At 33.7% G+C, this 16309-nt stretch overlaps 1 protein-coding gene across 1 annotated transcript in view; it reads left to right on the top strand.

Annotated features, from left to right (window-relative positions):
• The first annotated feature begins 950 nt into the window (after positions 1 to 950).
• LOC122835595 (receptor-type tyrosine-protein phosphatase eta-like) overlaps positions 951 to 16309 on the top strand; it is a 24934-nt gene continuing 9575 nt past the window's right edge. Inside the window, exon 1 of the mRNA XM_044124759.1 lies at positions 951 to 966. Within this exon, the coding sequence (XP_043980694.1) occupies positions 951 to 966 (16 nt within the window). The remainder of the gene's footprint in view (positions 967 to 16309) is intronic.

Consider the following 16309-nt stretch of genomic DNA (forward strand, 5'->3'; position numbering starts at 1 on the left):
CAATACAAATAAATCAAAAACTTGTGTCATCTGCATGTTATTGTATCGTATTGTCGTGAAAATCTTAAGCCACAATGAGTTTTGTTTTTCTTTGCAAGGTTATGGCCATCTTTATTCATTCTCCAGCTAGGTCATCTTTCTTAAGATTTCTACTGACAACCTAAGAACATATGAGCTAAATCTTAAAAAAAAGAGAACTTTCTACAGGCAAAGTTGATATTGACCTAACCATAAGTGATCTCTGTTGCCACTTAGCTTATCGTGAACTCTTGGGAAAACTAGATACAAATTTGTAGGTTATCTTTGACAGCTGTTTTGTGATCAACTTCCCTTGATTATTTTATTTATTTATTTATTTTTCTATGGAATTAATTTTAAACAAAATTTTAATTTTTCCATCTGTCAAATTCTTTGATCTTTGGCTTTTTGAATGGAATTATAATAGAATGCATGTTATGCTTCACCCCCCAAAAAACCCAAAATAATCAACCAGAAGCTTTTTTGTGTGTTTTGTAGACAATTGTACACTGGTTACACTAAATACTCACTTTGGGCTGCAGAACACATTTTTTCAGAAAATTCTTAGAGGTATGGTGACCTGTTTTCTGTCATGTCTGGTTGTATTATAATTCAAGGACTGAAAAATAAATATAGTCACTGAAAAACATATATAGTCATGTCAGTTAACAGTGTACTCACAGAGTAGTATCAGGCGTGGTGTTAAAGGCAGGTTGAAGGTCTTCTCAACATCAGTCACTGTGGCAGATGACTGTAAAGAACAAAGAAATTTCAGTAAGAACATTAGTTCCTCAGGATGAATTCAGATGTCAACAATTCAGTGAAATATATCAGAATAAATATTATGAAAATAAATTAACAAAACTAACATCTGTGGAAAGGATGAGACCATCTGTGCTCTCTTTGAAATGGGCCATCAGTAGCTGGACAACATGAAGTGCCACCTCAGTATCTTCATCCGGAGAAAAAGTCGCTTTGTTTGTGGATTTGCTTTGGAAGTATTCTATGATTGCTCTCCCACATTCTTCCATGGAAAGCTCAAGGAGACGCAAAACATTAAGGTCTGTTAGAAGCTGAAAATGAGCATAGATGCTCCTCTGATGGAAGAGGTATGGCCAGTCACGTCTGAGATCCTCAATGGCAGGATTCTGTTAATATGGCGACGTTGTAGACAGAATGTGATCTCCATAAGACTACTGACCTCTGCTCTTTCAATGTGTTTCTCAGCATTTCCAAGTTATATTAAGCAAATTATGCTGAAATTTGATTGTGGTGCTGAAATTTCACAAACTGTCCATTGATTGTGGTGCTGAAATTTCTGAAATTAAAAAAAAGCTTAAAACTCAAAATTTTGAACTGGTTCCAGCTTCAAACAACCAGATTTACTGTTTCTCAGCATTTCCAAGTTATATTAAGCAAATTATGCTGAAATTTGATTGTGGTGCTGAAATTTCTGAAATTAAAAAAAAGCATAAAACTCAAAATTTTGAACTGCTTCCAGCTTCAAACAACCAGATTTACTGTTTCTCAGCATTTCCAAGTTATATTAAGCAAATTATGCTGAAATTTGATTGTGGTGCTGAAATTTCACAAACTGGGAGCAGTTCAAAATTTTGAGTTTTAAGCTTTTTTACTGCTAGTGACCAAAAACGCTTTATCTCAGCGAGAGAAGCCAAAAATGGACAATTTGTGAAATTTCAGCACCACAATCAAATTTCAGCATAATTTGCTTAATATAACTTGGAAATGCTGAGAAACATTAATCTGGTTGTTTGAAGCTGGAACCAGTTCAAAATTTTGAGTTTTAAGCTTTTTTACTGCTAGTGACCAAAAACGCTTTATCTCAGCGAGAGAAGCCAAAAATGGACAGTTTGTGAAATTTCAGCACCACAATCAAATTTCAGCATAATTTGCTTAATATAACTTGGAAATGCTGAGAAACAGTAAATCTGGTTGTTTGAAGCTGGAACCAGTTCAAAATTTTGAGTTTTAAGCTTTTTTACTGCTAGTGACCAAAAACGCTTTATCTCAGCGAGAGAAGCCAAAAATGGACAGTTTGTGAAATTTCAGCACCACAATCAAATTTCAGCATAATTTGCTTAATATAACTTGGAAATGCTGAGAAACAGTAAATCTGGTTGTTTGAAGCTGGAACCAGTTCAAAATTTTGAGTTTTAAGCTTTTTTTTTAATTTCAGAAATTTCAGCACCACAATCAATGGACAGTTTGTGAAATTTCAGCACCACAATCAAATTTCAGCATAATTTGCTTAGTATAACTTGGAAATGCTGAGAAACAGTAAATCTGGTTGTTTGAAGCTGGAAGCAGTTCAAAATTTTGAGTTTTAAGCTTTTTTTACTGCTAGTGACCAAAAACGCTTTATCTCAGCGAGAGAAGCCAAAAATGGACAGTTTGTGAAATTTCAGCACCACAATCAAATTTCAGCATAATTTGCTTAATATAAGTTGGAAATGCTGAGAAACAGTAAATCTGGTTGTTTGAAGCTGGAAGCAGTTCAAAATTTTGAGTTTTAAGCTTTTTTTAATTTCAGAAATTTCAGCACCACAATCAATGGACAGTTTGTGAAATTTCAGCACCACAATCAAATTTCAGCATAATTTGCTTAATATAAGTTGGAAATGCTGAGAAACAGTAAATCTGGTTGTTTGAAGCTGGAAGCAGTTAAAAATTTTGAGTTTTAACCTTTTTTACTGCTAGTGACCAAAAACGCTTTATCTCAGCGAGAGAATCCAAAAATGGACAGTTTGTGAAATTTCAGCACCACAATCAAATTTCAGCATAATTTGCTTAATATAAGTTGGAAATGCTGAGAAACAGTAAATCTGGTTGTTTGAAGCTGGAAGCAGTGCAAAATTTTGAGTTTTAAGCTTTTTTTTAATATCAGAAATTTCAGCACCACAATCAATGGACAGTTTGTGAAATTTCAGCACCACAATCAAATTTCAGCATAATTTGCTTAATATAAGTTGGAAATGCTGAGAAACAGTAAATCTGGTTGTTTGAAGCTGGAAGCAGTTCAAAATTTTGAGTTTTAAGCTTTTTTACTGCTAGTGACCAAAAACGCTTTATCTCAGCGAGAGAAGCCAAAAATGGACAATTTGTGAAATTTCAGCACCACAATCAAATTTCAGCATAATTTGCTTAATATAACTTGGAAATGCTGAGAAACAGTAAATCTGGTTGTTTGAAGCTGGAACCAGTTCAAAATTTTGAGTTTTAAGCTTTTTTACTGCTAGTGACCAAAAACGCTTTATCTCAGCGAGAGAAGCCAAAAATGGACAGTTTGTGAAATTTCAGCACCACAATCAAATTTCAGCATAATTTGCTTAATATAACTTGGAAATGTTGAGAAACAGTAAATCTGGTTGTTTGAAGCTGGTAGCAGTTCAAAATTTTGAGTTTTAAGCTTTTTTACTGCTAGTGACCAAAAACGCTTTATCTCAGCGAGAGAAGCCAAAAATGGACAGTTTGTGAAATTTCAGCACCACAATCAAATTTCAGCATAATTTGCTTAATATAAGTTGGAAATGCTGAGAAACAGTAAATCTGGTTGTTTGAAGCTGGAACCAGTTCAAAATTTTGAGTTTTAAGCTTTTTTTTTAATTTCAGAAATTTCAGCACCACAATCAATGGACAGTTTGTGAAATTTCAGCACCACAATCAAATTTCAGCATAATTTGCTTAGTATAACTTGGAAATGCTGAGAAACAGTAAATCTGGTTGTTTGAAGCTGGAAGCAGTTCAAAATTTTGAGTTTTAAGCTTTTTTACTGCTAGTGACCAAAAACGCTTTATCTCAGCGAGAGAAGCCAGAAATGGACAGTTTGTGAAATTTCAGCACCACAATCAAATTTCAGCATAATTTGCTTAATATAAGTTGGAAATGCTGAGAAACAGTAAATCTGGTTGTTTGAAGCTGGAAGCAGTTCAAAATTTTGAGTTTTAAGCTTTTTTTTAATATCAGAAATTTCAGCACCACAATCAATGGACAGTTTGTGAAATTTCAGCACCACAATCAAATTTCAGCATAATTTGCTTAATATAAGTTGGAAATGCTGAGAAACAGTAAATCTGGTTGTTTGAAGCTGGAAGCAGTTAAAAATTTTGAGTTTTAACCTTTTTTACTGCTAGTGACCAAAAACGCTTTATCTCAGCGAGAAGCCAAAAATGGACAGTTTGTGAAATTTCAGCACCACAATCAAATTTCAGCATAATTTGCTTAATATAAGTTGGAAATGCTGAGAAACAGTAAATCTGGTTGTTTGAAGCTGGAAGCAGTTCAAAATTTTGAGTTTTAAGCTTTTTTTTTAATATCAGAAATTTCAGCACCACAATCAATGGACAGTTTGTGAAATTTCAGCACCACAATCAAATTTCAGCATAATTTGCTTAATATAACTTGGAAATGCTGAGAAACAGTAAATCTGGTTGTTTGAAGCTGGAAGCAGTTCAAAATTTTGAGTTTTAAGCTTTTTTACTGCTAGTGACCAAAAACGCTTTATCTCAGCGAGTGAATGCCAAAATGGACAGTTTGTGAAATTTCAGCACCACAATCAAATTTCAGCATAATTTGCTTAATATAAGTTGGAAATGCTGAGAAACAGTAAATCTGGTTGTTTGAAGCTGGAAGCAGTTCAAAATTTTGAGTTTTAAGCTTTTTTAATATCAGAAATTTCAGCACCACAATCAATGGACAGTTTGTGAAATTTCAGCACCACAATCAAATTTCAGCATAATTTGCTTAATATAAGTTGGAAATGCTGAGAAACAGTAAATCTGGTTGTTTGAAGCTGGAAGCAGTTAAAAATTTTGAGTTTTAACCTTTTTTACTGCTAGTGACCAAAAACGCTTTATCTCAGCGAGAAGCCAAAAATGGACAGTTTGTGAAATTTCAGCACCACAATCAAATTTCAGCATAATTTGCTTAATATAAGTTGGAAATGCTGAGAAACAGTAAATCTGGTTGTTTGAAGCTGGAAGCAGTTCAAAATTTTGAGTTTTAAGCTTTTTTTTAATATCAGAAATTTCAGCACCACAATCAATGGACAGTTTGTGAAATTTCAGCACCACAATCAAATTTCAGCATAATTTGCTTAATATAACTTGGAAATGCTGAGAAACAGTAAATCTGGTTGTTTGAAGCTGGAAGCAGTTCAAAATTTTGAGTTTTAAGCTTTTTTACTGCTAGTGACCAAAAACGCTTTATCTCAGCGAGAGAAGCCAAAAATGGACAGTTTGTGAAATTTCAGCACCACAATCAAATTTCAGCATAATTTGCTTAATATAACTTGGAAATGCTGAGAAACAGTAAATCTGGTTGTTTGAAGCTGGAACCAGTTCAAAATTTTGAGTTTTAAGGTATTTTTTACTGCTAGTGACCAAAACGCTTTATCTCAGCGAGAGAAGCCAAAAATGGACAGTTTGTGAAATTTCAGCACCACAATCAAATTTCAGCATAATTTGCTTAATATAACTTGGAAATGTTGAGAAACAGTAAATCTGGTTGTTTGAAGCTGGTAGCAGTTCAAAATTTTGAGTTTTAAGGTTTTTTACTGCTAGTGACCAAAAACGCTTTATCTCAGCGAGAAGCCAAAAATGGACAGTTTGTGAAATTTCAGCACCACAATCAAATTTCAGCATAATTTGCTTAATATAAGTTGGAAATGCTGAGAAACAGTAAATCTGGTTGTTTGAAGCTGGAAGCAGTTCAAAATTTTGAGTTTTAAGGTTTTTTACTGCTAGTGACCAAAAACGCTTTATCTCAGCGAGAGAAGCCAAAAATGGACAGTTTGTGAAATTTCAGCACCACAATCAAATTTCAGCATAATTTGCTTAATATAACTTGGAAATGCTGAGAAACAGTAAATCTGGTTGTTTGAAGCTGGAACCAGTTCAAAATTTTGAGTTTTAAGCTTTTTTTTAATTTCAGAAATTTCAGCACCACAATCAATGGACAGTTTGTGAAATTTCAGCACCACAATCAAATTTCAGCATAATTTGCTTAATATAAATTGGAAATGCTGAGAAAAGTAAATCTGGTTGTTTGAAGCTGGAAGCAGTTCAAAATTTTGAGTTTTAAGCTTTTTTACTGCTAGTGACCATAAACGCTTTATCTCAGCGAGAGAAGCCAAAAATGGACAGTTTGTGAAATTTCAGCACCACAATCAAATTTCAGCATAATTTGCTTAATATAAGTTGGAAATGCTGAGAAACAGTAAATCTGGTTGTTTGAAGCTGGAAGCAGTTAAAAATTTTGAGTTTTAATCTTTTTTACTGCTAGTGACCAAAAACGCTTTATCTCAGCGAGAGAAGCCAAAAATGGACAGTTTGTGAAATTTCAGCACCACAATCAAATTTCAGCATAATTTGCTTAATATAACTTGGAAATGCTGAGAAACAGTAAATCTGGTTGTTTGAAGCTGGAAGCAGTTCAAAATTTTGAGTTTTAAGCTTTTTTACTGCTAGTGACCAAAAACGCTTTATCTCAGCGAGAGAAGCCAAAAATGGACAGTTTGTGAAATTTCAGCACCACAATCAAATTTCAGCATAATTTGCTTAATATAAGTTGGAAATGCTGAGAAACAGTAAATCTGGTTGTTTGAAGCTGGAAGCAGTTCAAAATTTTGAGTTTTAAGCTTTTTTTTAATATCAGAAATTTCAGCACCACAATCAATGGACAGTTTGTGAAATTTCAGCACCACAATCAAATTTCAGCATAATTTGCTTAATATAACTTGGAAATGCTGAGAAACAGTAAATCTGGTTGTTTGAAGCTGGAAGCAGTTCAAAATTTTGAGTTTTAAGCTTTTTACTGCTAGTGACCAAAAACGCTTTATCTCAGCGAGAGAAGCCAAAAATGGACAGTTTGTGAAATTTCAGCACCACAATCAAATTTCAGCATAATTTGCTTAATATAACTTGGAAATGCTGAGAAACAGTAAATCTGGTTGTTTGAAGCTGGAAGCAGTTCAAAATTTTGAGTTTTAAGCTTCTTTACTGCTAGTGACCAAAAACGCTTTATCTCAGCGAGAGAAGCCAAAAATGGACAGTTTGTGAAATTTCAGCACCACAATCAAATTTCAGCATAATTTGCTTAATATAAGTTGGAAATGCTGAGAAACAGTAAATCTGGTTGTTTGAAGCTGGAAGCAGTTCAAAATTTTGAGTTTTAAGCTTTTTTATAATATCAGAAATTTCAGCACCACAATCAATGGACAGTTTGTGAAATTTCAGCACCACAATCAAATTTCAGCATAATTTGCTTAATATAACTTGGAAATGCTGAGAAACAGTAAATCTGGTTGTTTGAAGCTGGAAGCAGTTCAAAATTTTGAGTTTTAAGCTTTTTTACTGCTAGTGACCAAAAACGCTTTATCTCAGCGAGAGAAGCCAAAAATGGACAGTTTGTGAAATTTCAGCACCACAATCAAATTTCAGCATAATTTGCTTAATATAACTTGGAAATGCTGAGAAACAGTAAATCTGGTTGTTTGAAGCTGGTAGCAGTTCAAAATTTTGAGTTTTAAGCTTTTTTACTGCTAGTGACCAAAAACGCTTTATCTCAGCGAGAGAAGCCAAAAATGGACAGTTTGTGAAATTTCAGCACCACAATCAAATTTCAGCAAAATTTGCTTAATATAACTTGGAAATGCTGATAAACAGTAAATCTGGTTGTTTGAAGCTGGAACCAGTTCAAAATTTTGAGTTTTAAGCTTTTTTTTATTTCAGAAATTTCAGCACCACAATCAATGGACAGTTTGTGAAATTTCAGCACCACAATCAAATTTCAGCATAATTTGCTTAATATAACTTGGAAATGCTGAGAAACAGTAAATCTGGTTGTTTGAAGCTGGAAGCAGTTCAAAATTTTGAGTTTTAAGCTTTTTACTGCTAGTGACCAAAAACGCTTTATCTCAGCGAGAGAAGCCAAAAATGGACAGTTTGTGAAATTTCAGCACCACAATCAAATTTCAGCATAATTTGCTTAATATAAGTTGGAAATGCTGAGAAACAGTAAATGTGGTTGTTTGAAGCTGGAAGCAGTTCAAATTTTTGAGTTTTAAGCTTTTTTTAATTTCAGAAATTTCAGCACCACAATCAATGGACAGTTTGTGAAATTTCAGCACCACAATCAAATTTCAGCATAATTTGCTTAATATAACTTGGAAATGCTGAGAAACAGTAAATCTGGTTGTTTGAAGCTGGAAGCAGTTCAAAATTTTGAGTTTTAAGCTTGTTACTGCTAGTGACCAAAAACGCTTTATCTCAGCGAGAGAAGCCTAAAATGGACAGTTTGTGAAATTTCAGCACCACAATCAAATTTCAGCATAATTTGCTTAATATAAGTTGGAAATGCTGAGAAACAGTAAATCTGGTTGTTTGAAGCTGGAAGCAGTTCAAAATTTTGAGTTTTAAGCTTTTTTTACTGCTAGTGACCAAAAACGCTTTATCTCAGCGAGAGAAGCCAAAACTGGACAGTTTGTGAAATTTCAGCACCACAATCAAATTTCAGCATAATTTGCTTAATATAACTTGGAAATGCTGAGAAACAGTAAATCTGGTTGTTTGAAGCTGGAAGCAGTTCAAAATTTTGAGTTTTAAGCTTTTTTACTGCTAGTGACCAAAAACGCTTTATCTCAGCGAGAGAAGCCAAAAATGGACAGTTTGTGAAATTTCAACACCACAATCAAATTTCAGCATAATTTGCTTAATATAACTTGGAAATGCTGAGAAACAGTAAATCTGGTTGTTTGAAGCTGGAAGCAGTTCAAAATTTTGAGTTTTAAGCTTTTTTTTAATTTCAGAAATTTCAGCACCACAATCAATGGACAGTTTGTGAAATTTCAGCACCACAATCAAATTTCAGCATAATTTGCTTAATATAAGTTGGAAATGCTGAGAAACAGTAAATCTGGTTGTTTGAAGCTGGAAGCAGTTCAAAATTTTGAGTTTTAAGCTTTTAACTGCTAGTGACCAAAAACGCTTTATCTCAGCGAGAGAAGCCAAAAATGGACAGTTTGTGAAATTTCAGCACCACAATCAAATTTCAGCATAATTTGCTTAATATAACTTGGAAATGCTGAGAAACAGTAAATCTGGTTGTTTGAAGCTGGAAGCAGTTCAAAATTTTGAGTTTTAAGCTTTTTTACTTCTAGTGACCAAAAACGCTTTATCTCAGCGAGAGAAGCCAAAAATGGACAGTTTGTGAAATTTCAGCACCACAATCAAATTTCAGCATAATTTGCTTAATATAACTTGGAAATGCTGAGAAACAGTAAATCTGGTTGTTTGAAGCTGGAAGCAGTTCAAAATTTTGAGTTTTAAGCTTTTTTACTGCCAGTGACCAAAACGCTTTATCTCAGCGAGAGAAGCCAAAAATGGACAGTTTGTGAAATTTCAGCACCACAATCAAATTTCAGCATAATTTGCTTAATATAACTTGGAAATGCTGAGAAACAGTAAATCTGGTTGTTTGAAGCTGGAAGCAGTTCAAAATTTTGAGTTTTAAGCTTTTTTTACTGCTAGTGACCAAAAACGCTTTATCTCAGCGAGAAGCCAAAAATGGACAGTTTGTGAAATTTCAGCACCACAATCAAATTTCAGCATAATTTGCTTAATATGACTTGGAAATGCTGAGAAACAGTAAATCTGGTTGTTTGAAGCTGGAAGCAGTTCAAAATTTTGAGTTTTAAGCTTTTTTTTAATTTCAGAAATTTCAGCACCACAATCAATGGACAGTTTGTGAAATTTCAGCACCACAATCAAATTTCAGCATAATTTGCTTAATATAAGTTGGAAATGCTGAGAAACAGTAAATCTGGTTGTTTGAAGCTGGAAGCAGTTCAAGATTTTGAGTTTTAAGCTTTTTTACTGCTAGTGACCAAAAACGCTTTATCTCAGCGAGAAGCCAAAAATGGACAGTTTGTGAAATTTCAGCACCACAATCAAATTTCAGCATAATTTGCTTAATATAACTTGGAAATGCTGAGAAACAGTAAATCTGGTTGTTTGAAGCTGGAAGCAGTTCAAAATTTTGAGTTTTAAGCTTTTTTACTGCTAGTGACCAAAAACGCTTTATCTCAGCGAGAGAAGCCATAAATGGACAGTTTGTGAAATTTCAGCACCACAATCAAATTTCAGCATAATTTGCTTAATATAACTTGGAAATGCTGAGAAACAGTAAATCTGGTTGTTTGAAGCTGGAAGCAGTTCAAAATTTTGAGTTTTAAGGTTTTTTACTGCTAGTGACCAAAAACGCTTTATCTCATCAAGAGAAGCCAAAAATGGACAGTTTGTGAAATTTCAGCACCACAATCAAATTTCAGCATAATTTGCTTAATATAACTTGGAAATGCTGAGAAACAGTAAATCTGGTTGTTTGAAGCTGGAAGCAGTTCAAAATTTTGAGTTTTAAGCTTTTTTACTGCCAGTGACCAAAATCGCTTTATCTCAGCGAGAGAAGCCAAAAATGGACAGTTTGTGAAATTTCAGCACCACAATCAAATTTCAGCATAATTTGCTTAATATAACTTGGAAATGCTGAGAAACAGTAAATCTGGTTGTTTGAAGCTGGAAGCAGTTCAAAATTTTGAGTTTTAAGCTTTTTACTGCTAGTGACCAAAAACGCTTTATCTCAGCGAGAGAAGCCAAAAATGGACAGTTTGTGAAATTTCAGCACCACAATCAAATTTCAGCATAATTTGCTTAATATAACTTGGAAATGCTGAGAAACAGTAAATCTGGTTGTTTGAAGCTGGAAGCAGTTCAAAATTTTGAGTTTTAAGCTTTTTTTTAATTTCAGAAATTTCAGCACCACAATCAATGGACAGTTTGTGAAATTTCAGCACCACAATCAAATTTCAGCATAATTTGCTTAATATAAGTTGGAAATGCTGAGAAACAGTAAATCTGGTTGTTTGAAGCTGGAAGCAGTTCAAAATTTTGAGTTTTAAGCTTTTTTACTGCTAGTGACCAAAAACGCTTTATCTCAGCGAGAGAAGCCAAAATGGACAGTTTGTGAAATTTCAGCACCACAATCAAATTTCAGCATAATTTGCTTAATATAACTTGGAAATGCTGAGAAACAGTAAATCTGGTTGTTTGAAGCTGGAAGCAGTTCAAAATTTTGAGTTTTAAGCTTGTTTACTGCTAGTGACCAAAAACGCTTTATCTCAGCGAGAGAAGCCAAAAATGGACAGTTTGTGAAATTTCAGCACCACAATCAAATTTCAGCATAATTTGCTTAATATAACTTGGAAATGCTGAGAAACAGTAAATCTGGTTGTTTGAAGCTGGAAGCAGTTCAAAATTTTGAGTTTTAAGCTTTTTTACTTCTAGTGACCAAAAACGCTTTATCTCAGCGAGAGAAGCCAAAAATGGACAGTTTGTGAAATTTCAGCACCACAATCAAATTTCAGCATAATTTGCTTAATATAACTTGGAAATGCTGAGAAACAGTAAATCTGGTTGTTTGAAGCTGGAAGCAGTTCAAAATTTTGAGTTTTAAGCTTTTTTACTGCCAGTGACCAAAAACGCTTTATCTCAGCGAGAGAAGCCAAAAATGGACAGTTTGTGAAATTTCAGCACCACAATCAAATTTCAGCATAATTTGCTTAATATAACTTGGAAATGCTGAGAAACAGTAAATCTGGTTGTTTGAAGCTGGAAGCAGTTCAAAATTTTGAGTTTTAAGCCTTTTTACTGCTAGTGACCAAAACGCTTTATCTCAGCGAGAGAAGCCAAAAATGTACCGTATGTGAAATTTCAGCACCACAATCAAATTTCAGCATAATTTGCTTAATATGACTTGGAAATGCTGAGAAACAGTAAATCTGGTTGTTTGAAGCTGGAAGCAGTTCAAAATTTTGAGTTTTAAGCTTTTTTTTAATTTCAGAAATTTCAGCACCACAATCAATGGACAGTTTGTGAAATTTCAGCACCACAATCAAATTTCAGCATAATTTGCTTAATATAAGTTGGAAATGCTGAGAAACAGTAAATCTGGTTGTTTGAAGCTGGAAGCAGTTCAAAATTTTGAGTTTTAAGCTTTTAACTGCTAGTGACCAAAAACGCTTTATCTCAGCGAGAGAAGCCAAAACTGGACAGTTTGTGAAATTTCAGCACCACAATCAAATTTCAGCATAATTTGCTTAATATAACTTGGAAATGCTGAGAAACAGTAAATCTGGTTGTTTGAAGCTGGAAGCAGTTCAAAATTTTGAGTTTTAAGCTTTTTTACTGCTAGTGACCAAAACGCTTTATCTCAGCGAGAGAAGCCAAAAATGGACAGTTTGTGAAATTTCAGCACCACAATCAAATTTCAGCATAATTTGCTTAATATAACTTGGAAATGCTGAGAAACAGTAAATCTGGTTGTTTGAAGCTGGAAGCAGTTCAAAATTTTGAGTTTTAAGCTTTTTTACTGCTAGTGACCAAAAACGCTTTATCTCAGCGAGAGAAGCCAAAAATGGACAGTTTGTGAAATTTCAGCACCACAATCAAATTTCAGCATAATTTGCTTAATATAACTTGGAAATGCTGAGAAACAGTAAATCTGGTTGTTTGAAGCTGGAAGCAGTTCAAAATTTTGAGTTTTAAGCTTCTTTACTGCTAGTGACCAAAAACGCTTTATCTCAGCGAGAGAAGCCAAAAATGGACAGTTTGTGAAATTTCAGCACCACAATCAAATTTCAGCATAATTTGCTTAATATAACTTGGAAATGCTGAGAAACAGTAAATCTGGTTGTTTGAAGCTGGAACCAGTTCAAAATTTTGAGTTTTAAGCTTTTTTTTAATTTCAGAAATTTCAGCACCACAATCAATGGACAGTTTGTGAAATTTCAGCACCACAATCAAATTTCAGCATAATTTGCTTAATATAACTTAGAAATGCTGAGAAACAGTAAATCTGGTTGTTTGAAGCTGGAACCAGTTCAAAATTTTGAGTTTTAAGCTTTTTTTTAATTTCAGAAATTTCAGCACCACAATCAATGGACAGTTTGTGAAATTTCAGCACCACAATCAAATTTCAGCATAATTTGCTTAATATAACTTGGAAATGCTGAGAAACAGTAAATCTGGTTGTTTGAAGCTAGAAGCAGTTCAAAATTTTGAGTTTTAAGCTTTTTTACTGTTAGTGGCCAAAAACGCTTTATCTCAGAGAGAAGCCAAAAATGGACAGTTTGTGAAATTTCAGCACCACAATCAAATTTCAGCATAATTTGCTTAATATAACTTGGAAATGCTGAGAAACAGTAAATCTGGTTGTTTGAAGCTGGAAGCAGTTCAAAATTTTGAGTTTTAAGCTTTTTTACTGCTAGTGACCAAAAACGCTTTATCTCAGCGAGAGAAGCCAAAAATGGACAGTTTGTGAAATTTCAGCACCACAATCAAATTTCAGCATAATTTGCTTAATATAACTTGGAAATGCTGAGAAACAGTAAATCTGGTTGTTTGAAGCTGGAACCAGTTCAAAATTTTGAGTTTTAAGCTTTTTTTTTATTTCAGAAATTTCAGCACCACAATCAATGGACAGTTTGTGAAATTTCAGCACCACAATCAAATTTCAGCATAATTTGCTTAATATAAGTTGGAAATGCTGAGAAACAGTAAATCTGGTTGTTTGAAGCTGGAAGCAGTTCAAAATTTTGAGTTTTAAGCTTTTTTACTGCTAGTGACCAAAAACGCTTTATCTCAGCGAGAGAAGCCAAAATGGACAGTTTGTGAAATTTCAGCACCACAATCAAATTTCAGCATAATTTGCTTAATATAACTTGGAAATGCTGAGAAACAGTAAATCTGGTTGTTTGAAGCTGGAAGCAGTTCAAAATTTTGAGTTTTAAGCTTTTTTACTGCTAGTGACCAAAAACGCTTTATCTCAGCGAGAGAAGCCAAAAATGGACAGTTTGTGAAATTTAAGCACCACAATCAAATTTCAGCATAATTCTTAATATAACTTGGAAATGCTGAGAAACAGTAAATCTGGTTGTTTGAAGCTGGAAGCAGTTCAAAATTTTGAGTTTTAAGCTTTTTTACTGCCAGTGACCAAAAACGCTTTATCTCAGCGAGAGAAGCCAAAAATGGACAGTTTGTGAAATTTCAGCACCACAATCAAATTTCAGCATAATTTGCTTAATATAACCTGGAAATGCTGAGAAACAGTAAATCTGGTTGTTTGAAGCTGGAAGCAGTTCAAAATTTTGAGTTTTAAGCTTTTTTTACTGCTAGTGACCAAAATCGCTTTATCTCAGCGAGAGAAGCCAAAAATGGACAGTTTGTGAAATTTCAGCACCACAATCAAATTTCAGCATAATTTGCTTAATATAACTTGGAAATGCTGAGAAACAGTAAATCTGGTTGTTTGAAGCTGGAAGCAGTTCAAAATTTTGAGTTTTAAGCTTTTTACTGCTAGTGACCAAAAGCGCTTTATCTCAGCGAGAAGAAGCCAAAATGGACAGTTTGAAATTTCAGCACCACAATCAAATTTCAGCATAATTTAATATAACTTGGAAATGCTGAGAAACAGTAAATCTGGTTGTTTGAAGCTGGAAGCAGTTCAAAATTTTGAGTTTTAAGCTATTTTACTGCTAGTGACCAAAATCGCTTTATCTCAGCGAGAGAAGCCAAAAATGGACAGTTTGTGAAATTTCAGCACCACAATCAAATTTCAGCATAATTTGTAATATAACTTGGAAATGCTGAGAAACAGTAAATCTGGTTGTTTGAAGCTGGAACCAGTTCAAAATTTTGAGTTTTAAGCTTTTTTAATTTCAGAAATTTCAGCACCACAATCAATGGACAGTTTGTGAAATTTCAGCACCACAATCAAATTTCAGCATAATTTGCTTAATATAACTTGGAAATGCTGAGAAACAGTAAATCTGGTTGTTTGAAGCTGGAACCAGTTCAAAATTTTGAGTTTTAAGCTTTTTTTAATTTCAGAAATTTCAGCACCACAATCAATGGACAGTTGTGAATTTTCAGCACCACAATCAAATTTCAGCATAATTTGCTTAATATAACTTAGAAATGCTGAGAAACAGTAATTCTGGTTGTTTGAAGCTGGAACCAGTTCAAAATTTTGAGTATAAGTCTTTATTAATTTCAGAAATTTCAGCACCACAATCAATGGACAGTTTGTGAAATTTCAGCACCACAATCAAATTTCAGCATAATTTGCTTAATATAACTTGAAATGCTGAGAAACAGTAAATCTGGTTGTTTGAAGCTGAAGCAGTTCAAAATTTTGAGTTTTAAGCTTTTTTACTGTTGGTGGCCAAAAACGCTTTATCTCAGCGAGAAGAAGCCAAAAAATGGACAGTTTGTGAAATTTCAGCACCACAATCAAATTTCAGAATAATTTGTAATATAACTTGGAAATGCTGAGAAACAGTAAATCTGGTTGTTTGAAGCTGGAAGCAGTTCAAAATTTTGAGTTTTAAGCTTTTTTACTGCTAGTGACCAAAATCGCTTTATCTCAGCGAGAGAAGCCAAAAATGGACAGTTTGTGAAATTTCAGCACCACAATCAAATTTCAGCATAATTTGCTTAATATAACTTGGAAATGCTGAGAAACAGTAAATCTGGTTGTTTGAAGCTGGAACCAGTTCAAAATTTTGAGTTTTAAGCTTTTTTTTAATTTCAGAAATTTCAGCACCACAATCAATGGACAGTTTGTGAAATTTCAGCACCACAATCAAATTTCAGCATAATTTGCTTAATATAACTTGGAAATGCTGAGAAACAGTAAATCTGGTTGTTTGAAGCTGGAAGCAGTTCAAAATTTTGAGTTTTAAGCTTTTTTACTGCTAGTGACCAAAAACGCTTTATCTCAGCGAGAGAAGCCAAAAATGGACAGTTTGTGAAATTTCAGCACCACAATCAAATTTCAGCATAATTTGCTTAATATAAGTTGGAAATGCTGAGAAACAGTAAATCTGGTTGTTTGAAGCTGGAAGCAGTTCAAAATTTTGAGTTTTAAGCTTTTTTACTGCTAGTGACCAAGCGCTTTATCTCAGCGAAGAAGCCAAAAATGGACAGTTTGTGAAATTTAAGCACCACAATCAAATTTCAGCATAATTAAGCAATATAACTTGGAAATGCTGAAACAGTAAATCTGGTTGTTTGAAGCTGGAAGCAGTTCAAAATTTTGAGTTTTAAGCTTTTTTACTGCCAGTGAAATAGCGCTTTATCTCAGCGAGAGAAGCCAAAATGGACAGTTGTGAAATTTCAGCACCACAATCAAATTTCAGCATAATTTGTAATATAACCTG

This window comes from Gambusia affinis, linkage group LG08 (assembly GCF_019740435.1).
Source record: "Gambusia affinis linkage group LG08, SWU_Gaff_1.0, whole genome shotgun sequence".
Classification (NCBI taxonomy): domain Eukaryota; kingdom Metazoa; phylum Chordata; class Actinopteri; order Cyprinodontiformes; family Poeciliidae; genus Gambusia; species Gambusia affinis.